The sequence below is a fragment of the Dipodomys merriami genome, unplaced genomic scaffold (genome assembly GCF_024711535.1).
Source record: "Dipodomys merriami isolate MVZ:Mamm:240054 unplaced genomic scaffold, mDipMer1.0.p SCAF_34, whole genome shotgun sequence".
NCBI classification, from domain to species: domain Eukaryota; kingdom Metazoa; phylum Chordata; class Mammalia; order Rodentia; family Heteromyidae; genus Dipodomys; species Dipodomys merriami.
This window is the reverse complement of record NW_027204937.1, coordinates 10,600,546-10,625,847: the sequence shown is the minus strand read 5'-3', so window position 1 is coordinate 10,625,847 and position 25,302 is coordinate 10,600,546. Positions and strand designations below refer to the sequence as shown.

The following is a 25,302-nucleotide window of genomic DNA, read 5'->3' as shown; positions in this document are numbered from 1 at the left end:
CTAACTATCATAAAGAAAAGAAACTAGTAGCATAGCTTACTCTCTATTATTAGGAAGTAAACAGCCCACCTGCTACAGCTGACTTCACTTCCTTTTGTTTAAAAGATCGCTCAGACCACAACAGTGACTGGAGACCCAGGTTCACCTGGCCTCACTCTGTTGTCAACATCAGTATCGAAAATCAGTTTGTTCTGCTCAGAAAGATAAGCAACCCTGGGGTGAGACGTGTTGTCTAGTCAAGATCAAATTGGGCCTTTTCCTGCAGGTGGAACTGCAGATGGGTAGTGGGTACCTGGTGGGTGGCCTGATGCCCTCTTAGTCAACTTCCCTTGATGACACTTGAGTCACCCACACAAGCTTCCTGAGATGATAAGGGAAAACAGGGAACTTTGAATTGGATAAAGTTCTGAATTGGATAAGTTCTGAATCAGAAAACCTTAGCGTGGAGGATGAATTCAGCCTACCCTTTTCTATCCTGATCTTGTTTTCCTCTCATCTTTTAATTTTTTATTCTTAAATGTACAATGACACTTTAACCCAATGCTTTTTGAAGACAATGCAGTCATTGGTACTTTTGGAGTGCCTACACTGAACACAATTTATTCAATCCTCAGTACAACCTTAAGAGATAGAAATAGGTTGAAACTATTATTCCTGTTTTTCAGCTATGAACAGAGATTCAGAGGGTCTAAATTACTTTTACCAAAACACACAGTAAACCTTGAAATCAAGATTTCAACTCAGATCTATGTAACCCAGCTCATCTCAGCTTTCCCTGCTGTCTCCAAGTGTGAAGGTGGTACTAATGCAGCCAAAAAGAGCAAACCTAACACTTTAATGCTCAGTTCTTGAGATTTCTTCTGCATCTGCTAGCCATGCCCTGTGCCAGCCCTCAGTGCATTCACTCCTGCAGACAGGGAAATTAGGAAAGAAGCCATGGGCTGGACTTGTCTCCAGTCACTGTACTAAGCCATCCTATAATCACTGACATTAATAGTCTTAAAACACTGCTTTCCTTCTTTGACTAGATGACCTCAGCAGTCTTCCAACTCTGTTTTTATATGTCAATCCCTTGGAATTCTGAACAGCTCCCTGTTTCTTATCACATTAGATCTGATCTCTTCAGAGTGTCTTTAAAGATTCATGAAGATCCCAGGTCTAGTCTATCTATGAACTTAAAGCATAGGTCCATCCCTCTATGAATCTCCTGAACTCCTCTACTTGCTTTTACTTGTAGTGTGCTATGAGAGAAAGAGGAGCGGGGGGAAGTGGGTGGGGAGGGGCTCTGACCTGTCTTCCTAGGTGCAAATTCTGTCTCTTCTTACTAGAGGGTTAATGGCAACTGGTCACTTTACCAACTGTCACTTTTTCAAGATTCCATGGGCATAATATCTGCTAATTCATAGAGTTGCTTTGATTAAATGAGATGAGCTAAGCTGGGCACCAGTGGTTCACGCTTGTAATCCTAGTTACTCAGGAGGTTGAGATCTGAGGATAGTAGTTCAAAGCCATCCCAGGAAGGAAAGCTCATTAAATTCTTATCTCCAACAAACTACCATAAAGCCACAAATGAAGCTGTGGCTCAAGTGGTAGAGTGCTAGCTTGGAGTGTAAAATGGCTAAGGGCCATTGCCCAGGCCCTCAGTTCAAGCCCCCCCACCCCACTCAAATCCACTAACTGCTATACCCTGGTCCTTCTTTGCCTATTTGTGTATCTCTGCTCATGCCATTTCCCATGTCCAGGAATTAATTAATGACTTCCCTTCAGTCACCAAAAGCTTGCTAATTTTTCCAGCCCCAGCCTAAAATCCAGGAAACACTGTTTAACTGCACCAGGGCTAAGTTCTGAAATCTCCATCCTATGTGGAGCCTTTATCCTGACTCTAGTCTGTGCCTCATGGCATATTTCAGTTAGGGGAGGTCAAGGCTTTGCCTCTCCTGTCCTTATAAAGTGATCAGGACCAATCTGAACATGGATGTAAGAAACAACTGGACATACTAACACATCTTAATGGCACTGGTTTTCAGTTCTGAAGAGTTACTGTTCCTTGGAGAAAAGAACACTTTCTGACATTTTCTTGAGTAGAAGGCTGATCAATGTTATAACACAGAATAGAATGGCCCCAGGTAAAAACATTTGTGGGCTGATCCTGGACACTTGAGACAAGGCCTCAGGAGGTCACCATACTTGAGGCCACCTGAGCAGTGTGCATCTCTCAGGGGTACAACAAAATTGACTGGAAAGAGCACTTGCCCAGGAGACAGGAGATGTGGCTTTTTGTTTCTGACTGCCTCTAACCTGTTCAATAATAGATGAGTCCTTTCTCTAGATGTGTTTCCTCATTCATGCCATGTGTAAATTAAGATTATTTAATGTTCTTTGCAGGCTTATGATCCAGTGAGTTTGTTGTTGTTGTTGTTGGTCGTGGGGCTTGGGCCTGGGCTCTGTCCCTCAGCTCTTCAGCTCAAGGCGAGCACTCTACCACTTGAATCACAGGGCCACTTCCAGTTTTCTGGTGGTTAATTGGAGATAAGAGTCTCAAAACTTTCCTGCCTGGGCTGGCTTTGAACTGCTATCCTCAAATTTCAGCCTCCTGAGTAGTTAAAATTATAGGTGTGAGCCACCGGTGCCTGGCTCCAGTGAATTTTTGAAATAAAGCATCTTCAACAAAGAAAAGTAATGTGCTTCATGAGGATCGAAAAGTAACTTGTGTGGTATGACCTATTCATGCAAACATGAACAGAATGTTAGTATTATTTATCAGGGAAAGTGATTAAAAATATGGCAACAAAGTATTTCCTTGTGAACACTTAAAAGGACAAAACAGATTACCTATTCTAAATTAATCCCATTTCAGGGCTCCAGGCCCTTCAGATATTACTTGCACAAAGAGAAGGAAGGGTCGGAGAAGAGAGTGGAGCCAGGAGCAGTGAGGGTGCTCATGGGATGAGAGAAATGCCGCGGTGGGAGGCTGCCATCCATCTCCAGGGTATCTGCTTTCCTCCCCTTTAATAAATCTCTCTGCCTGACTACAAATGAGCTGCCAACAAAAACTAGGTGAGTTTTATAGCAACATGTTGGGTAAAAAAAGAAAAGAAAAACAAAAGACACATTCCCAAGGTCTATTGATCAATTGATGGGCAAAGAATTAAATGGAGCTTCCATAGCTGTTTCCTTGGGGAGAATGTTACCTTTGCAAAAGAGGCCTCCTTGCGATGCTCAGAACTGTCCATCAGCCTTCAAAGCAAGAGAGAAATAGATTTCTCTTGGAAGCTATGTTAAGAAAAACTGTAGTCACTCCACTATGTGGACATGACTAAAAGAAAATCAACAAACCCAGAATATTCTTCTATTCTTTTATCTTCAACTAGGGAAGATTCACCAAACTTAGGTACACAGTTTGAGTCCAAAAGACCTATGGAGAGAATTAGTCCAATCTGTCTTTCATGGTAAGGATGCTGAGGCCCAGAGAGGCGAAGGACCTGCCCAAGGTCACACAGGTAGGACAGAGTTAGAGCTCTGCTCTGCTACAAACTCAGGGTTCCTACTTCCCACTGGGTCACCATGCCTGTCCTCTGCAAGGCTGACTGGTGAAGTCTGTTAAGTGAGGAAAAGACAAAGCCTGGGCCTGCATTAGTCAGCCCTGCTCCTTCAGGGGAGGAGCACTCAGTGGGAGATGCAGGGAAGAACAGCATATCCAAGAGAGCCCTGAAGACTAACAAGTTTCATTTCCTCAGCTTGACAATATTTGCTTTGGCTCAGGTTGGCCAGTTGTGGGGTTTTATCTGGACAAACCCAAATCAAACAATCTTTCTTTTTTATCCACCCACTAGGGAACAATACCAGATAAACAGAGACCTTTTGTAGTATGAGGCAAGAAAAAAAATGTACTGATACAGATGACTCTGGGGAAAAGCCAAGGTAAGGTCTATAATGTGTGCTGTGGAGGCAGAGGATATAACACTAAATCTGGATTTTACCCCGGCCTACACAAAAGGCTCTGTTGGACCTCCTCAAAGATGAATTTACCAGGGTCTCACAAGGATATCAGAACCATTTCCTCCCCTGCCCTGTGTTATATTACGCGATTTTAAGACTTCCAATGGTGATAGCTTTACTTTTCAGGCATTTGTCTTTCAGGAGAAAATCTGAACAGTGGTATGTGGCCTTAGGATTGTGGGGTAGCTACCACTGAATGCACAGCGGGAGGTGGCTTAGGGACAAAAAGTGTTTCATTTACCTCTGCATCCCTGGTGTAGGATGGAGACTGGGAATGAACTTCATAAATAGTGAGTGAATGTACATGGAGTTGCTATCTGTAAACCAGGTATTTCAGTTCTAGTTTACCATGTCAATGTTAAGCATCTGGTTTTATAGGAAGGTAGGACAACTTCATCCAACTATTAAGGTAATTTGTTTTTTTTTAAATCTCACTCATAAGTTATTTTAAAATGTTGTTTTAGTTTTATAGTTACTCTGGCCCCATATTTAAAAAAAATAAGGAAGAGGAAAAGTCCCAGCAGACCTACACTAGTTATTGCAAATCAATTATGCAAATAGTCATTCAGGGCTGGGCCAGAAGGCCAATCAGCCTAGCCATTTTGGAAAGCTCCCACCATACTCTCCACTTTACTCTGACTAGCAGACACTTGCAGGGAATGGATATTGAGCTTTAAACACTACCTTTCCATTGTCTAGGATATACTTGTCCATGACAGGTGCAGGAGCAGGGAAATAGGACGACGTATTTGCTTCCTCACTGAAAGTGCTCCGTAACTCCGGCTCGGGCTCGAGACATTCTGACTTTACTTTTTCCAAGTCAATGGCAGGACCTAGGCAGTTAAGAAAAGAGATCTGTCTAGAACTCCAAGGAAAATAAAAGGCAAATATTCTTTTTTTGCATGTTTTTTAATTTTATTTTTATTACTGAAATAAAATTCCCCAAAATTTTATTGAGTGAAAAGGCAAATATTCTTTGAACTATGCATCTACCAGTACATAGTGGCACAAAAAAATATGGTAGCTATTTTTGTCCATTGTTCTATACTTAAACCCAGGCTTGAAAAGAATACGATGTATGAATGTCACAAGGGAAACAGTGAAAAACTGGAGGACAAGAATGGATTAGACTTTAATTAAGTAAGAATGAGGAACACTTATAGGGTGTCATTGTCTACATGGAAAGGCAGGGACTTAACTTCCTGAATAGGAAAAAAAGGTTCAGTTCAAGCTGTGTTGGATAAGCAGTGGCAATGACTAGAAATGGAAATTGTGTTCTTGCCAAAAAGTCTGTGGCAGAAGGAAGTGAGGGCAGTTATGGGGAGAAATGTAAAGCCATGCCCCTTCACTTCTCTGGATAGAGACATTCCCACCAAGAAATTAAAATACAGGGGCTGGGAAGGTGGCTCAGTGGTAGAGCGCTTGCCTTGCATGCATGAGGCCCTGGGTTCGATTCCTCAGCACCACATAAGCAAAAAGAAAAAAGCCGGAAGTGGCGCTGTGTCTCAAGTGGTAGAGCTCTAGCCTTGAGCTGAAGAGCTGAGGGACAGCGCCCAGGCCCAGAGTTCAGGCCCCACGACCGGACCCCGCCCCCCCACAAAAAAAGAAATTAAAATACAATACAGATTAAGCCCCTGATTGCCTTATCCAGCAGCTACTTTGATTTTTATTTTAATGCAATCAACACAAATTATGTGAGGTTTAAGCAGTGAGAAGAAGCTGGATAAGAAAGCTAGATGGCAATGGTTTCTAAAGGGGATGTTTTCTCTCCATTAGCTTTAAAAAATGATGGGCTATTTTTTAAATCACCTATTGTGTCTTGATTACTGAAGGGCAGAAAACAGGATGAAAACAGGTAAATAAGGCCAAATGACTTGATTAAATTTTGTGGGAGAACATCTCTAAATGCCTACAGAGTTTAGTATGTTAAAATTCTTCCTATGCAAACACTTAAGTTGTTTAATGGATCAGGGAATTGTCTGTGGCATAGGATTCAACTTAGTAACAGATGACTTAAGTCAGGTCCAATCTCTTATCCTAACCACGTGGGTAATTGGGTCTAAAGATCTTTATATTATTAACTCCTTGTGCAGGGATTTGGTGGCAAATCTACATTCAGTTGCCAAGACCTATACTTTGGCTTGCAGTATGGAAGGTAGTGGTGATTTTGTTACTAAAATCCTTCATGACAGGGCTTCCCAGAATGAGAATATCAATCCTGAGTTTCTGGAAGCTGCCAACTGAAAGAACCTCTGAATTCTCCAAAGATTTAGACACAAACCCTGCACAAAGCCAAATACAAGATGGCTGGGGAGCAGAACAGTGCAGATGAAAGCTGTTGCTTCATCTTGGTAGGGAAAGCTCTCTAGTCTCATTCCTGGTTTGGCCATGTTTTAATTGTGCAACCACATGCAAATGAGCTGCAGATGCAGTGTGGCTGGCAGAGTTGAAGGATTGATAACATCACAATCATACTCTCCTAATAAAGGGTATCCTGTTCAAGGACTGGGTCTAGGTCTTATTTTTCCCTTTGTCACAGAAATTGTCACTGAGTAGGTGCTTTCTAAATGTTTGTTGAGTGAATAGAAAAATGGCAGCAATGAATGAATCATTCTAAGATTTCAGAAGCAGATACCCAAGTTTCTCTTCTGTCTACGTGATGTCTGGTTGAATCTCTAAGCCACAAACAAGCGGAACACTTGATCTTTTCTCAGACCTGGAGGAAGGTAGTTACTTCTGTTTCTTCTAAAGCACCGGCTCAGCTGATACTGGTAGTTACTTCCTGCTTTCATATTCAGCAACAGGAAAAGGGAATAGGTAGGAAAGACCACACAGCCACTGGCCTCCAGGTCATCGTTGGCAAGATCATGTCCCTCTTCTAGCATTTCCTTTTCTTTTCATGAAGGAAGGCTATTGGACAAAATAAGGAGTTCATTCTAGCTATGACCTTAGTCGGATTCTCTCCTCTCCTCTTCCATGTCTGCCTAAGAGATCTTCTACATGAACTTGTCCTTTCTTGCTTATGTTCTCTACTATCCTCACCACTGCCTCCTGATGGCCTAGGACAACCAGCTGCTTCTCACTCTAGGGCTCACATCTTACTCCTACCTTTGCCCAGGTTCCACAAATTGCTGTTTTGCCCCAGGCCTCTGTGCTGATGATGTCTTAGTCTTGAAGGCCGCCTCCTCCATCTGCCCAACCCATATTCAGGCCACATCCTAGGTGCCCTGCTTTGCTCCCAGGTAAGGGTCTCTACATTGTAAATAAGAAACTGCAACCATCTACTTATCTGTATGTTTTCAGTATTAGACTGCAATGTTCTTTTTTGTTTATTTGACTGTAAAGTCTTAGAGCCTGGGACAGGGGAGGGCGGGGGGCAGAGGGTGGTGGTCAGTGCTTGGCACATGGTAGACTCATAGATTATTCTACATGACGAGAGGGGAGAGAGAACTGGAAGTACTTTAATAAGCTTGGACAACAATTCTGAAGTGAAGGCCTGCTGCTGAGTAAGGATGCTTGAGGGAAGAGGTATGGCTGAGTGTGGGTGGGTGGGAATGTCTGTGACCTTTCTCATTGCCTGAGAAGTAGAAATCAAGACTACATTAAAATCAGAAGCAGCTAGTGAGGAAGATAGACAGTTCAAATGGCTGCACTTACATACATAGGACTCTGCTTCCACACTGTGGCTAAAATACATGCAAAGGACAGGAGAAGGAACAGTTCCTTCCTCATGGTCAGAGGCTCCTATTTACTCAAAGTGTCCAGCCTAGCTGTTTACCCTCCACACACACACACACACACACACACACACACACACACACACGCCTTATAGGCTATGTTTGTACCTCTACCCATATTCACCTATCAAAATCCACCAGTGACTGAAGGCCTGACTCAAATACCTACTCCTCCATTAGGCTGCCCTGTCTCCTCAAAGGCAGTAGGTAATTTCATCACCTGTTGGTTTGGGCTTTGAAGCCTGGGCCACTGGGTTTTAAACACTGGGTTTCCAATTACTATGGGATTTGGATCCTCCTTTGGGGTTTGGACTTTCCCTGCTCTCCTCTGCCACTCTAGCAGACACATCTGGTGCCTTCATTTATTTTTCTGTCTCTACCACAGGTGATGAGGCTGGAGGCACACAGGGCTATATCTTTTTATGCCAAGAGTCTAGGGCACATGAAGTACCTTCTATCTTATGGACTTAATCTATACTTAACCTCTCTGACCTTCTAGTCTCACCTCAATGGAGAACAGAAACAAGCAACTTGGCAGAATTGCAAATAAATTGTGTCAACCACTATATGAAAGGAATTCTTGAGAGTCTGGAAAAAAAACTCACAGTCCATTCCCTTACATATATTATACATATGTACTTATGTTGTAAATAGGAAACTGTTTGCAACCATCTACTTATCTGTCTGTTTTCACTATTAGGCAAAACTGTGGTCTCTGTGAGCCAGGCCCCTGCTGGTCTGCTCTTACCCCTAGTACCTAGCAAAGGCCTGCCACAGAGTACGGCCTGGCAATACATGCCCACCTCATCTCCTCTGTGCTCATGCTGGTTCAAGGGAGCTTTTCACACATTAATACTACTCACTAGGATCTCTGGCTCTCCAGGTAACTTATTTCCTATCTCTGGCTCTCCAGGTAATTTATTTCCTAACATCCTCAGTCAGAGTCTGTTGGGAACAGCCACCTCTCCTGAGGGTACTGCAGAAGGTACCTGGTACCTGAGCTTCAGGAAGGGAGAAAAGAAAACCAGTCAAAGGCACATTTTGAAAGGGTTGCCAGCAAAGTCACTTCACCGTGCTGTACCTTAGCTTTCCTACTTGAAAAGAAGGGCTACCAAGAGCCACTGTAAAAACTGCCACTGTCTCCAGAATTGCCCAGAACACAGGCAGGCACAAGACAGAGACTCAGAAAATGTCAGATGAATAAAGGAATGAACCAGTTAATAAAGCACAGTGTCCAATGTTGTAGAATCAGAAAGAAAAGAAAAGAAGAGAAAAAAAAGATGGTTTCTTTGGGGAGAAGAGGGAAGGCCTCCAGTGGTTTTAATTTAAGAATGGGGGGGGGGAATCACTTCATTGCAAATTTTAGTCGGCTCCACTCCCAATGTTGGCAATTTACATCTCATTATAACAAATGCTTCAGATTGCTGTTTTGCTTTTAAAATTTTCTAAGGCATTGTTCTCCCTCAAACACATGTGACCAAATTAGCCACAATAATAAGCACTTGCGTTAAGAGACAACATTGTAAGATCTGGCGGAGATATTTTAGGTAACAAAAGAATTTTTTTTCACTTTGTGGAAAAAGTAGGAATAAAAAAGAAAGGCCTTTTGATCCACTTGCATTCTGGTATTGACACACACTTGAGGTTTATTTTGGGGAAAATACACCTTCCAGGGAGAGAAACCTTTCAGCTGAGTAAAGGGGAAGCTTTTAAAGAATATGAAAGGCAGAGCTTGTCTTTCCCTTCAATCATTCATGAGCCTGTTCAGCGTACAATTCCGACTGTTCACCAAGACCTGGGCTCTCTAAGAGACACTGGGATTCAGGGAAAAATAGAGTACCTGTATGTCCTACTTCTGGAGAAGTTCAGATTTGAACATGTAGGACATTCTTACAACAAATGCAAATGACTGTAATCTGATGGGTGGTGATGGATCCAGTGGGAGAAAAACATAAATCTTGGTTCTGTTAGATCTTTTACCCCTGTAAGTTCTAGTGACTTCTCCTATAAAATGGGCATCATGGCATGGAGTCAGATGCTTTATGTTGGTTGACAAAACAAAGAGATAAAGTTATAATATTCTCCAATCTTGTTTTATATTAAATTGATTAATATAGTTCTTTCTGAAAGGCTTTCCAAAATGTTTCTATTTCTGTGACTTTCATGAGGTTTAGAAATCACTCTTCAAAGCATAAATATTTTTGGATATTAATACATCTGATTTCTTTTGAAAGTAAAGTATATGTGTGTGTGTGTGTGTGTGTGCGTATGTAAAGTCCTTCCTTCCTTCCTTCCTTCCTTCCTTCCTTCCTTCCTTCCTTCCTTCCTTCCTTCCTTCCTTCCTTCCTCCCTCCCTCCCTCCCTTCCTCCCTCCCTCTCTTCCTCCTTTCTTCCTTTCCTTTCCTTTCCCTTTTCTTTTTTCTTTTCTTTGGCCTCATGCTTGCTTGACTTTGCTTGCTTGGCTTTGCTTTCTTGGCTAGGGCTCTACCACTTGAACCACATGATCACTCTGGCATTTTTCTGGTTATTTTGAAGACAGAATCTCTCAGACTTTTCTGCTCAGGCTGGCTTTGAACTTCAGTCTTCAGGATCTCATAGGATGACAGATATGAGCCATCAGTGCCTACTGGATTGTGTGTGTCTGTGTGTCTGTGTGTTTGTGTGTGTGCGCGCACGCACGTGTATGTCAGCACTATGGCTTGACTTCAGGGTCTGGGCACTGTCCCTTAGCTTTTCCATTCAAGACTGGCACTCTACCACTTCAACCACAGCTCTATTTCTGGATTTTTACTGGCTACTTGGAGATAAGAGCCTCACAGACTTTCCTGTTTAGACTGGCTCAGATCTTAGCTTCCTGATTGCAAGTGTGAGCCACTGGCACCTGGCTATGATAGGTCATTAAAAAGGATCGAATCCTTCTCTGTAAAGTTCCTAAAGGTTTTCTATGATAGATATAATTCTAGTTTCTTCATAAATGCAATGTGAATCAAATAAAAATCCTTAAGTGTAGATAGAACACCTACTGTGGCACAGTGGCATTTTAGATTTAGCAGAATAAAGATAATTCTGCTTTGTTGAAAAGAACCTGAACATAGAAACAGTAAAGTAACAATGAAGGTGATACAAGGGCCCTAGAAAGAAATGAGGAAATAACCTAGATTAGGAGAGGTGGATTGAAGTAGGGAGATCTAGCTCGTAGACCTTACCATACCTCATGGAATTCCTAGACAACTTCCAGCTGCTATTGCAGCTATGTATATCCAACTTAGCTCTGATGAGGGCAGTGTCATATCTGGTCTCATTCCTTCAGTGAGAATCTACTATTTACCTACTAAGTGCCAGTCCTGGGTTAGGTGGTCTCAAATGATTCAAAGACCAGCAGCAGGAAGAGACAGCTGACAGATTGTCATGACTCCAAGGATCAGGATGAAGACTTTGGAACAGAAGCAAAGACGTTACTATACTGGAGACCAAGAAGGCTACAGAAGCATGGTCACAAATCTGTGCTTGAGCCAGAGGCTAGGCCAGGGCCTGTTGGGTGTGAGGTCCTAGAGTGGGTGGGGTAGTTATCTTCATACAGAGAAGCAAATGGTAGGAATCACAGGACCCCTGACTAGCCACAATGTGAACAGTGTGACAATCTTCACAGGAAGACAGAGAGTGAGAGAGACAAAGAGAGACAGAGAGACAGAGACAGAGACAGACAGAGACAGAGAGACAGACAGACAGACAGAGACAGAGACAGAGAGAGAGGAAGGAAGGGAAAAAGGAAGGGAGGAAGAGAAGGAGAGAAATCCATGCTGGAAGGCACAGAAGGCTGAGCTCTTAATGGAGCTCTAGTAAGTGAGTGAACTTGGGGCTATGAGTGGCAGCTTTAGGTCCTCAGCCCAGTGCTTTCTATGAATGAAAGTTGAACAGAAACAGAAGTTATTCTAACTTGGTAGCCTCCATAGTAGGACTACTTCCTCAGGGGCTCTGACCCAGAGCAGCTGAGCAGGAATGGACTTCAGAGAGCTGCAGCAGGGATGGTAGAAGCAGATCTAGATCCATCATCTGGGAGGAGGATGTCAATTTTCTCCCTACTTTGAGGATTTGTAAATGTCTGTTTCTAAGATATATTTAAAAGGTCAAGTGACTAACACCTGCTGAATATCTTCTTTGTTAAATATCTTAAAAGTCTCTCTTTGTTTCTTCCTTTTTTATCTCTTTAGTGCTTTCTGTTCCATTTTTCACATTCGCTTAATATGTCTCTGATTAGTACATGAGTACCAAAGAGAAGACAAGATGGCCACTCTTGTTCACTGCTATGTCCTCAGCATCTAGAACAATGTCCGAGCACATCTTAGACGCTCATTAAATAAGTGTTGAGTGAGAGAAGTTAATCCACAAAGCAGTCCAGCAAAATTGGTCTCATTATCTATGTAGAGGCTCAGTGAAGGCATTTTGCCAAAAGTCACACAGTGACGAGTACTCAGCAAAGATTTCTTCCTCCCACATCTTGCCCTACCTCAGTTAACTGTGCTTTGCAGAGCTGTCATGAGCCTTTTACCTAAGATTTACTCTGTGGGACCCTGACCTTCCTAGAGGGTCTGTGAGGAACTCCACAGTGGAGAAGGGGGTGGGGGTGTGGAGATCTCATCAAAACTCATCTCACCTCGGGAGCTTTGAGCCCATTCCCTGGCCAGTGGCTGGCCAGGCATGTCTGGGTTGGTTCTTCACTGGCGGATGCCCTGGCAGCATTCAAAGGCAAGGTGTGCACAGGACAGGATGGGTTTGCCCTGCTGGAGAAGCAATGTATTCAATGCATGTGAAATTGCCTCTGTTCATAGGCCAGAAACAGCTGAGTTGTAGTCTGTAATGGGAGGAAGTGGCGCTGGTGGTACAAGGACCGCCCTCAGCTTCCTAAAAGGCTGTATGGGCAACAGTGAGCACCAGAGGTCAGAATATCCGAGGATCACCAGAATTCAGCCATGTGACTGATGCCTCCCCATCATTAGTTCAGGCTCTTGGCCTTTCGCTGGTGTTTCCTTGAGGCCATGGACCTTCCGGTAGGGACCATAGGGAATTCATCTTGGCTAAGTGGTTGTGGATTGATTTGACTAGGCCATAGGGAAATAGAAATTTGGGGCTGGGGACTATACTCCAGGTTATTCCAATGTATATGTGTGTGCGCGCGGGGCGGGGAGCTGTGTACAGGGCCCTGTGAACCACCTGCTCCTCTTCACCTCTGTAGCCTCACCTCTCTCTCAGCACTCCTTCACTGTGCAGTTCAGCCACAAACTATGTCCAGTTCCCTGAATAAGCCAGCATCTCTTACAAAACGCTTAATCTGTGCCCAGACTCCTATTGTCAGAGATAGCATCTACATCCTCCTTAATAGTATAAATACAACTCAATTCCTGAATTTGTGGTCTTGTTCAGTCATCTCCAGCACCCTCACTCCAGCTATGGGCTGCTCTTCTTTATTTTCTTCCAAAATGATGGGATCGGGGCAAAGTAGGACTCATAGTGCAGTCCAGTTGTTGATAAGATTTCTGTTTTTTCTAAGACTATGACAGGTTCTTAGTTATGTCACCTTTTTTTGCCCAGCAAAGGGACTGGGACAGAAGAACATTCCCCTATGGTCAGATCTGTACTATAAGGGGATAGGAATGCAGGAAGGCAGGCAGTAAGCTCTCATCTCCAAGGGATTTTACAGGATGTCAGGTGATCGGTTGGCAGGGAGGTTATAGGGGTCTTCTTTTCCTGAGCAGAAGGCAGGGCTAAGTGAATAAACTCTGTCTTGAGAATGACCTCCTCCCAAACTCAAATAATTCCCTGATTCAGCAAGGAGGATGTGGCCAGCCACTGGGCCCTTGCTCAATCCTAGTGACTAGAAAATTCTATCCATCCATGTTAACAGAATGTCAACTGCCACTGATTTATGATGATCATATTCAGATTATATATGGCACAGGCACAGACATGTACTTTCCCCTCTCTAAGCTTCACTTTCCCAACCTACAATGAGAGTTAAAGGTTAGATTGGGTTTTCACTAGAAATAATTTCTATGAAAACTCAAAGAATTTTCTGGTTGGTATCTTGAGGTCATTCAGCCTGGAAAGGAAGAAGTGGATGTTTCAATTAAGCAAAAAACATCCATCTGACAGTTCAAGGGTCTTACAGCCCATAACCCATTGTGATATATGGAGGAAATCTAATGGTGAGGCAGGCAGAGGAGGGGACAATGTTGCAAAATGCTCCCTGAACCAGAGAAAAGCAAGACAGGCCTAGGCCTGAAGCCCGTTTGTACCATTTCCTGGGTGTGCAGCCTCAGGCAAGTTACCTAATCTCTTTGAGCCTGTTTCCTCAACTGATGAGCCTATCTACTACTGAGATGATTTCATGTATCAAAAGTTCTTAGTGTCTGGCCCTAGGCAGATATTTAAACAGGCCAGCCAGTTGCCTATAATGAACCCTTTCCCACTTGCATTTCCTGTCAAATCCAGCAGAAAACAACCCTGTAACAAGGTAATATAGATGGCAAATCCCAGAAATTCCTTTGGATGTTCTAGCTATCTTAATAGTTTAACAGAGACGTGCCTCATCTGCATCTTCAATGTCCCCAGGAAAATAAGACTCTAGAGAAAAAGGCAAAGGAGGATCCTAAAATATTTGGAACTCTGAAAGTGACTTTAAAAATAATCTGGTATGAACTGTGACTAATTCTAATTTGGCAAACTGTGCATGACAGTCCTTCAAAGCAGAAGATGATCAGTATCTTTCAGATAAAGTATTCTAGTTCTCACTACTCAATCTCTTCTTGGCAATCAAGTGGAGAGGATATAGGACTCAGTAGGTTTTGGAATTGCTCTCTCTAACTGTATTAAAGAGGCAAACTGAGATCTCTGGGCCTTATCTCTACAATGGGGATATGAACACCTTACTGGTTGATGTCTCCTGCCCATCCTCCTCAGCCCTTTCTGAGAGCCCAATTCTTTAAGTGTTCCTGCTCATTGATGAGAATGAACTGAAGGCTGAAAAGAAATGGCAAAACACTTTAAGATAAACAGGCTTCAGAAGGAGGCAAAGAAGAAATTGAGCTATAACTGGTGATGCCTGATAGAATAGATAGGGTCTAAAGGAATTATCAATAAATGAAAGTGGCTCAAATAGTATAATTCTTTTTTTTTTGCGGGGGGGGGGGGGGGAGGGAAATCCGGTACCTGGGAGCTGTCCCTCAGCTCTTCAGCTCAAGGATAGCGCTCTACCACTTGAGCCACAGCACCACTTCTGGCTTTTTTCTTTTTTCTTACGTGGTGCTGAGGAATCGAAATGGGTAGTTGCAAGAGGGGTTTGGTGATAAGGGGATATGGTGTGATGAATGAAGCAGGGAAAGGGGGGAGAATGCAGTCAAGAAGTAATTTCATGTACCACAAAATTCAGAAAAATAAGGGAAGAGGTAGAACATAGATATAAATGTTGAAGGGATGACACAGATCAAGGTGCATTATATACAAAAGCTGCTTTGTTAACTGGCAAAAGAAAATTCAATATCCTAGAGAATTAAGAAAAGTGAGGGAAAGAAGAGGGTTGGGAAGGGTGTTGAAAGGGGTGACATCCATCAAGACACATTGTATTTATACATTGTTTTGTTGAAATGGCTACTCCTTTGTACATCTAAAGATAATAAAAATATTTCTTTAAAAAGAACTGGAGATGCAAAGGTAGAAAATTGAGACAGGAAAGATGGAGAACTCTAAAAACCACAGAGCAGACACAATTGTAAACTAGACTACTCTCATATGATTTCTGAGGACTTACAAGATAAAGTAGGAAATTTCCAGGAGTCTTTAGGGATTAAGCAAAGATTAAGATGAGCCAATCACACCTATATATGGCAAGCATTACAGATACATCCTCAAATGACTCTACATGGCACTATGGGACCTACTGAGCAGAAGGGCCAGCCACTAGGCAGGCACCCATGTTTACTGCATTTGCTGATTTAATCCTCTTCAGAATGGTAGAACTATAACAGTTAGTACCATCATTGACTCTGCTTACAGAGGAAAAGTAAGACATTGAAAGCAAAGACAGCTGCCTAGGGTAACTAAATTAGAACATGGAAAAGCCAAAGTTCAAAATCCCAGTATTTTGACCTCTGGGTCCATGCAGACTCTCCTGCCTAATGTGGTGAGCTATAAAGATACCCAGTTTACAGAAGAGAAAACACTCAGAATAGATAAATCATTTGGTTAAAAGTACACAGGTAATGAATGAATAGAGTTGAGATTCAAACTCAAATAATATTTATTGCCAAAGACCAGATTGATTCCAGTACAGAGAGAAATCAACAGGCAGCATTTGGCTGACATTAGCTGCCTTTTCGAAGGCGCCAGCAGAGACCTGGGTTTAAAGAAGCCAGCATGGACCACAAAGGATTTTAAAAGATCAAAGCTGGTATTTTAACAGACCTTGGACAGAACACAAGGCATAAATAAGGGTTACAGGGGTGTTAACAATTCAGCTCTGAAGAGCCAGGACAGATATGCAGGCCACAACGGCTTTCTCCCTCAAACATTTCAAACAGCTTATGATCTAGCCAACAGGGACATTATCTCTTTTTTTCACACTGTCTTCTCTCAAATGGAGATAATAATCCCTACCTGGCCTTGCAATGAGGCTGCTGGAATAGTCCAATGAGATAAAAATGTCAAGGTGCTTTGCATCCCATCGAATACCAAGCACATGCAAATTACTATTATTATTCTTATTATCTATGCCTTTTCTGGTCAGAATCCATCATTTCTTTCTACATTCCTTGACAAAGTACACACAACATCTATAATCACCTGCCCCCTTTCGGAAATTACAGTGCTGATTTTATTCTGCCTGGTGTCAAGCTGTGTCCAGGCTTATGCCTCCATTAGACCTGTGTGCATCCTCAATGCAAGGATTATGCCTACTCCTCTCCAATCCTCACAGAGCTTCTTAGAGCCTTACTTGAAGTTATGTTACCTGACTCTCAGCAAAATGAATGACACTAGCTAAAGTGTATTTGGTGTTCAGCAACAACAACAACAACAAAGATGAGCATGATTCCTAAGCTTTGGTCTTTGCTTGCTATGCACAGGGAATGTGGTGGCTGAGGAGACAGTAAGACCCTGTATTATTCACAGTTGCCTTACCTCCCCTACCCTCCTAGTTTAAAATACTTTAATCCACTAGCTTGTGAGTATTTTCATTTTTTGAGGATTCTTTCTTACTTATTTCTACATTTCTAGTATCTAACCCCATCTTGGCACAAAACATAATCTCAGAGAATGAAGGAAAATACAAATATAAAAATGTCTTCAATTGTAAATCTGAATATGATCATGCTTTCAGCATCCCTGTCATTTGCCCTTCCCCCATTTTGCCATTACTGGGGCTTGAACTCAGGTCCCTTAACTTTTTTCCACTCAAAACCACTGCTCTACCAATTGAGCCACAGATCCACTTCTAGTTTTGGTGATTAATTGGAGATAACAATTTCACAGTCTTTCTTGTCTTGGCTGGCTTTGAACTGTGATCCTCAGATCTCAGCCTCCTGAATAGCTAAAATGATAGGCATGTGCCACTGGTACCCAGATGGCATTTGCTTCTTTGGGAAAGGTGGACAAGAAAAGGAAAAAAAGAAAGAGGACAAGTATTTATTGAACATTTATACTACTATACTGGTCATAAGGCTAAATTCTACTTATGCTTCTCCATTGGATTTTGATACTGTCCCAAGTCCTGAGCTTGAGTTTCTGTCCCACCAGAAAGGGCTGTTTCCAGCTGAGATCATCACAAAGGAAGCTTCTGTCTTACAAAGATATGAGTTTTTGAAGGGCTGTGGATTCACCCCTTTATTGGTGAAAAGCCTAAGGGTTAATTTAAAAATGACCAGGTGGTGTAGAGGTTCTAAGAGAAGCGCAGTGGGTTGAAGGAGCCTCTGGAAAGAACTGGTGATACTTTCTGGGCTTTTCTTTTCACTAGCAGAATGAATGAAAAGACATGGTCCTCTCTAGGTTCTTTCATAGCTCTGGGACTTCAGGAAATTTATCAGGAAATCTTTCCTGATAAATATGTTTTATAACATTAAGAGAGATAACTTTTGTCACAAGGATGAGTAAATGCACATATGAAGATATAAGCCATCCAGAGAAGACTCTTCCATACTCCCCTTCTTCTGTGTATCCATTTCAACTCTTGGGAGCTGGGGGTGCTGCTCTCTGTGTTTCTGGGCTTTTCTTCCAGACCCATCCTATCACATATAGGAAGGAGTCCACTATCTCAAGTCAGCAAAGATTCTTCAATGCTAGAGTTCTTTTTAACAACTGAGCATATCCTGATATGGTTTCTGAATCTACTTGTGAATGATCTAGAACCCAAGTTGAACAAAGGACCTAGAGTTTGGCCCCTTGGTAAAAGGGTAGGTGAGGCCTCTTAGCAGAATGTTCAAGCCAGGCAGAAGGAGCGGCAGAGGATGCAAGCCAAGTCATCAAATCGAACCCACACTAGATGGGGCACCATGGAGGGCATGTAGAGTCAGGAGTTGGACAGGGTCTCTTACTTTTTGGCTGGTTTTTTTGTGACATTTTTCTTAGTGGTGTCTATGGATCAGAAGCTATTATCCTAGTAGATTGTCCCAGAATCCCTAGCAGACAGCACCATCTGGAAATGCTAGTCCTTTTCTTATAATTTGGTATCCTGCTTCTTTTTTGTTGTTGTTGTTTTATTTTTATGCCAGTACTTGGGGGTTTTAAACCCAGGGCCTCACATTCTCTATAGCTTATTTGCTCAAGGCTGGCACTCTACCACTCAAGCCACACTCACACTTTCAATTTTTTGCTGGTTAATTGGAGGTAACAGTCCCTTGGATTTGTCTGCCTGGGCTGGCTTCAAACCAAGATCCTCAGATCTCAGACTCCTGAGTAGACAGGATTATAAGTGTAAGCCACTGGAACATGGCTACCCTGTATTTTAACCACATATTTCTTTACCCCATTTCTACCTTTTGTCTGTTTCTAATGCCTTTATTTTGTATTTTCTATTGCCCTAAATTTCTGGGCTTAGAAAGTATTTAAAAAATGTTTGTTGAGAGAAGCAATAAACACACACACACACACACCTCCTTTAATCTTCTATAATCAAAGAAGATACTGAGGGGCAAAGATGTTAGTTAACTACCCAGGGACATTTATTGGTTGAGGGAATCTGAACTAGACATTGCCTTTGCTTATCTAGCAGTAATTGAGCACAACAGAGCTAGGCACCACTAAGCTCTGTGCTATAAAGCTATAAAGGGGACATGTATAGATGAGAGCACCAAGGATCAGGGTAGGCTGGCTGCCTGGGCTGCTCCTCCTCCTCCCACGCTTACTCCTTCTGGCTTTAGGCCTTTTCCTTTAGGAACCTTTACCTCGCTGATGCCCAGACATGGTAGTATCCTTCCTCTGTCCTCTATCCTTCCTATAATTTTCTATGTTTTTGTCCTATGTGGCATTTATTTATGCATTATGCTGTCTTTGGTTGTTTCCACAGTCTCTGAGCTCTTCAAGGGCAAAGGGCAAAGGATATTTTCCAAATCTATTGAACTCTCAGCACTGGGCAAAATGCCTGGTCCACAGGAGGAGACTAGTAAGTATCTGTGACAGAACAGAGGAAAGGGGAAGGAAGAAATAAAGACTTCCAAAGTCATAGAGTTAGAGTAGGGGAACTGGGATTTTAATCCAGGACTGCTTGGTTCCAAAGGTGACTCTTTCCATTAAAATACACAACCTCCTCTTATACACTTTTATCACCAAGACTCTTGTGGGTTTGTCTTAGAACTTAACACATTTCCATTCCCCAATTAATATGATTTAAATTTATAGACTTTAGGGTTTCACAGGTCAGGGACAATAAGCATATGACTTCCAGGATGCCTACTGCCTGGAGAGCACAAGCCTCTGCAACCTGGTGGGAGCTCCATATGTGGCTGTGGCTTGGCTCCATCATACTGTGAAGACAACAGTGACACAGATGAGAGAAGAGCTAGCTACTGGCCCTACAATGGCTTTTGAGGCATGTGAGCTTGAAAAGCCTAGAAAAGTCAAGGATATATGCCTTTGTCCTATGGCTAGGACCAAGTTTGTCTTAAGTGTATCAAGATGAAATGAGGGGTACACTGATACAAAATGCAGTGTCTTATGTTCTAAGAACAGGAGTGGTTTCTAGAGTTTCCTCTCAGCTCCTAACATGCAAAGCAAGTAGCTCTGAAGTGATGGTGTAGAGAGGTTCTACGGGGTGTGTGCTCCCCTCGCCAAGGAGATTTTCAAAAGGTACAACATGCTCAGTACAGTGAAAATAAAAATTAGTCATTTGAAGATTGAAAACATTTTTTTCTCTCCCTGAAAATTTCTGTTCTCTCCCTATTCTCCACCCCCACTCCAACACCAACATAGCTTTAAAATTTTTTATAGTCATGGTTCCTCTTTCAAGTTTTATCTCAACAGAGAACTTCAATAACTTTTGAAGTTACAAAGCACATGTAAACTTTAGTGTCCCTGTGAACCTAGACAGTCAAGACAAACTTGGAAGGCAAGGTTGAGGAGTGGGAAAATTACCAGGCCATGAACCAGGTGATGTGTAAGATGCATGGATGTCTGCCTCACTTCTGCAGTGACTCTGATGAGGCTCACTCCAGTGTCCCCTCTCCACAACATGGGCCAGAAAAGGCCTCTCTGCTCACTCCTTGAGATCTATTAAGACACTACCTAAGGAACACACTTTAAAAAGAACCAAACCGCTCTTGCAAATGTAAAAGGCAGAATTATTATCTAAGAGGAAGAGAGCTTTGCACATAAATACATGATCTAGATTAACAGATTAAATATATTATCTATATTAACGGTACTGGAATTTGCACATAGGGACTTGTAGTAGCTAGGCTGGCATTCTGTTGTTGGGTAGTATTCCATTTGTGATTCCAGCTCATTATTTTTAGGACAAGGTCTCACAGTATATCCCTGGACTGTTCTACTTTTATGGTTCTTAAAGTTGCCCAGGATCATAGGTGCATGCCACTGCTTCCAGCTTCCCTCCTCTAGAATCTTGTGGGTCTTTCTGCCCACGTAGTCCTAGAACCACAATCCCCCCATTCTCTTAAAAGAAATAGTCTATTGGAGAAAGAACCTGTGTTCTAGTTCAGATTATTCTAATTTTCAAGTAAAACTATCTGATGCAGGGTTAATTATTGTCCTGAAAGCCACAAAGGCTGTGAACTTGTGGGACGTGATTTCCTCAGTTCTGGCTGGGGTCTGCCTTTCACAAGACATGGTAATTATGTTCTTCAGGAGCTTTTCTGACTTTGCATCCTGTTTTCAAGGCTGTTTTGTCTTTCAGATTTCCTCGCACTCCCATTTCTAAACTACTTTGGATGAGAAAACCTAAAAGCCTAATTAGTTAAAAATCAGGCTGAGAAGCTGTAAAAGCTTTAAAAATTCTTCTATGAACAAAGTAAGGGAATTTTTATCTGTCTTGACTGTAGTCTTCCTGAGTGATGTGCCTTCTAGCTCACAGGCTTCCATTTACTTATTTGTTTACTTGTATTTATTTCGTTATCTACTTGCTAACTTACCTTTGCAGTCCTGAGTGAAGCTTGCTTCACATATGTTAGGTGAGCATTCTTCCATTGAGTTACAGCACCCCTCCCTCTGCATCTGAAATCTTCTTGGAGGGGAGAGGGGCAGCACTAGGGACTGGACTCAGGGTCTAAGGGTCTCATGCTTGCTATGACAGTGCTTTACCACTTGAGCCTCAATCCTAGTTCTCTGAAAGCTTTCTGAATGCTTCCCATGTCTTTCCTTCTGCCGGGTCCCAGCTTCCCAGGCTGGTAGTTTTCAAGGCCTTCCATCATCTGCAATGTCCTCGGCATGCTCCAGGTGTCTCTCCATACTCTCAATGCTGCACTTGCCCTCTGCTTTGGGAAGAGGAAAACTGCCCAGCTCTCACAGCCCTGATCCTTCCCAAGGTTTGCTTTCTACACTCGGTCCTCTCAATCAATCATTTTAAAGGCATCTTTGGTGTGGTATTTCTCATTTTCTAGCTTACAGTAATTCACATTTTCAGGATTATGTCCAGTTCTCTTTACTGACCTGAGATCTCTTTGGAGAGGAACTCTAAACTCCCCAGGTATTGCCCCATGCTGAATGAATGCAAAGATGAACAGAAATAAATATTTGGTCTCTGGGTCCTATTTCCCAAGGTGCCCACTGCAATGTGCCCTGTGTGTCATTCATGAGCTCCGGTCAGATTCCCTGAAAGAGGACAGCAGCTCTTCTGTGGGGGTACATCTCCACCTTTCCCTGGGCTCCAGGGCACCTCTTGCCAGCCTCTTTCCCACCCCTCTCAGAAGGGGAGCTCCATGGAGCCTCGCTACAGGCAGGATAGCCTGCTTGGGGCACTCACCGCTGCCAAGACGCAGGAGCAGCACATCCTGGAGCCTCCGGTTGAGGTCGCGGAGCTCCTTCATCTCAGACACCAGCGCCCCGTATTCCTTGAGCTTCTTGGCCTGTTGCACCAGCTGCCTCCGAGTCCGCTCCAGCTCCTGCTGGAGGTGTCTCATCTCTTCCTGCTGCTGCTGGTAGTTGCGTAACAGCTCCTCATACAGAGCCCGGGGCACCACAGCGTCCTCCAGACTGTCCATGTCCTCGGTGCCTGGTGAGGCCTCCACGAAGACCTCTTCGGGACAACTGTTGTGGCCCAGGCTCAAGCCGTTCTGCTTCTCTAGCCGGGCCACCACTGCCTCGATGCTCTTGTGCGCCACGTCGCTCGGCTTCCGCCCTTCAGGTCTCTGTGTAGGACAACGAGAATCAGTTCAGGCAAGGGCAGCTGGGACTTTCTTGGTCTGCAGCTCAATACTTCCCCAGACAATCCTAGAATCACAGAACCACAGAACATGAGTGCTTGGAGAAACCTGCACAGACACTTAGCAAAAGCCCCTTTGGACCATGACCCACCCTTCCAATTTCCTCAGCCCCCCACCCCCAAAATGCCTGGACAGCCACTTTTATGTATATGGGGGGGAGGGCGGGGGAAGGTCCCAATATGTATTTGTTGAAAATATGGAAGAAACTAGGTCAGCCCAAACCATGGATGGAAATGGGGGTGGGTCGCACTGTAAGTATTTCAAATATATTTTTTAAAAGGTGTTCCAACATGTAACTTTTTAAAGAATGTTTTAGGTGGAATGTTAAAAATCCTAATCTACTCTACTCCAATGCAGTAAATGTGTCTTATTTTCTCTCATTCTCCACTCCCTTCTCACTCAGAACTGGCACTTAGCAGGAGCTTGATAAATGTTTATTCAATTGGAAACTTCAAAGAATGCTACTGGAAGGTATTTTCAGTTTGAAAGGTTCTTTTACAGGTGAGGAAACTGAGACCAGGGAGGGGAAGGACTATATTTGGGAGCATGGGGAGAGTTGCGTTCCAGACAGACCAGAAACTGGAAGCAAACACCCAGCACATGGCTCCTAACCTCAGCCTCTCAGTGAGCAAGACATACATAGAAAGAAAATTTATTTAGAAGAGAATTAACACAGGATTAGGGCTTTGAGGGTCTGAGGAAATTCCATCTCAAGTAGACAAAGCTTCCATGAAAGGAAGTGTGAGTTCCAGGAAACTAAATTCTTCACCCAGGTCTGGAGGGATAGGAGCTCAGCTGAGGGTACTAATGAAAGGTGGACACAAGATTCTGTACATTAACTATGTCAAGTCAAGCCTAATTTGACTGCTTAACTAAACTGTGGGACTTTAAAGGAAAATAAAGCGAAATAGAATTCTAAGATTAAGTAAGGTAACAAACTCCTATGTTGTTTTATCTGCTGGGTTAGTCTTCTAGTGTAGCTGGATTTATCAACTCCACTGTAATAATCTCCAAGAAATCTGTCTCTATCACTATATTACAAGAATGCTGGGCACAAGAACAACATCTGGCTAGTTTCCATGACTCTAAGGGCTAGTACTGGACCAGGTCCTAGGCAGGAATGCAACAAATGCTGTGTATTAAGTTCAAATGTGTCTTCTGGCCTATGCCTTCTAAACATCCTTGACCTGTGTCTCAAATCAGATCAGAGTCAAGGTAGAAGTCATCCATCTTTTTGTTCATTTTTTCCCTCCTCTGGGATATCCATTGTACACACACACACACACACACACACACACACACACACACACACACACACACACACACACACACACACACACACACACACAAGCTAACACACTGAACAATATTTCCAGCAGATTCTCAAAGTGAGGGGTGGAAGAGACCAACTGGGGCAGACAGCAAGGAAACACAACCTCATTTAAAAATTTCCATCTAACCCAGGGGTCCACAAATGCTCTCTGTGTACCTTGTTTATATCTCTTCCCAATGAGTGTACCCTTGCAACTTGGGACAATCTGATGGTGACTGGCTCTAAACAGCTTTCCAAGGTCAACAGCTGCTGAACCATCATTCATGGAACTCAGCAGTGACCTCTCCAGAGCTGTGAGCTAGTGACATGAACACTATTATAAATGCCCAGCATAGACTGCAAACAGGACTGTGCTTGGTGGCACAACATAAATGAGGGCTTCCTGGAAAAGTGTGCCAGCAAGGCAATTACATGCTTGCTGTCCCAACCCTCCTCCACCCTGGAAAAAAAAATCATGGCCAATGACACCAGCGGACATTTACGTATGGAAGGGGGGCAGGTTGGAATTATTCAGCGATGAGAAATATGAAAAATCTCTCACATACATCCAAGAAAAGCAAAGATTTTTGTTACCTTGATGTGTCTAAGCTGTAAGTCTTCTTCCCCGTAATCTTTAACCTCCCCATCTTCTTCTATGTGACTGAGAGAAAGTTTTGGAATTTTTATTTTCTTCTGCATCACACTGTTTTCAAGGTCAGATTTGTCTTCTAAAATGCATATCAAGAGAACAAAAGTTGTTTATGGATCAAAATGCTCAGTAAGTCCCAAACCTAAGTTCTAGAAAATGACTGAGGCCAGACCAGTTAAGAAGGAAATGCAAATAAATTCAAGGCCTGTACTGTCCTACATGCAGGGATCCCAAAAGCCACAGCCTGGTGTGTATCTAAGATCAAGGATATGTGCCAAAAGCATGGCTACATGAAGAGTTGAGATAGCATCCAATCAATCTGCTTAGGGATATCTCAAGTCTATTTTAAAGGGTTGCCTCTTATGGATTTCCAGAATCTTGGAATTTCAGTGGCCCCTAGACTTACCATCTGGTCTGAGGTTAAGTGGCACATGAATCCTTCAATAACGAAGACATTTGCTAGGCCAACCATCTTCCCAGGGAAACACGGTCGGTTTCTGGCATTTAAGGTACCAGCAGGTACAAGGAGAGAGTTCTGGAAGGGCATGGAACTCTCTAACAGCTGGATGAAAGACAGACTGAGGAAAGGCAGCTACAGGCAGACTAATGAGAAATGTTTATTGTCTTCTTGATAGTATCAAGAAGTTGATGACAGAGTTGGGTGGACTTCAGTGAGAGACCGCTCCA

The 25,302-nt window shown here is 43.0% G+C and overlaps 1 protein-coding gene across 9 annotated transcripts in view; it reads right to left on the bottom strand.

The window, feature by feature from the left end:
• Positions 1-25,302, bottom strand: part of Bend5 (BEN domain containing 5) — an 845,928-nt gene that overhangs the window by 9,880 nt on the left and 810,746 nt on the right. For 7 of the 9 annotated variants that reach the window (XM_069987272.1, XM_069987271.1, XM_069987277.1 and 4 more), the window contains 3 exons: positions 24,561-24,694; positions 22,195-22,579; positions 4,684-4,832 (listed from right to left, as the gene is read on the bottom strand). In XM_069987272.1, coding sequence (XP_069843373.1) covers positions 4,684-4,832; positions 22,195-22,579; positions 24,561-24,694 — 668 coding nt within the window. Of the gene's footprint in view, positions 1-3,191; positions 3,238-4,683; positions 4,833-22,194; positions 22,580-24,560; positions 24,695-25,302 lie in introns of all 9 variants that reach the window. The other 2 variants (XM_069987274.1, XM_069987280.1) reach the window with 2 other exon arrangements.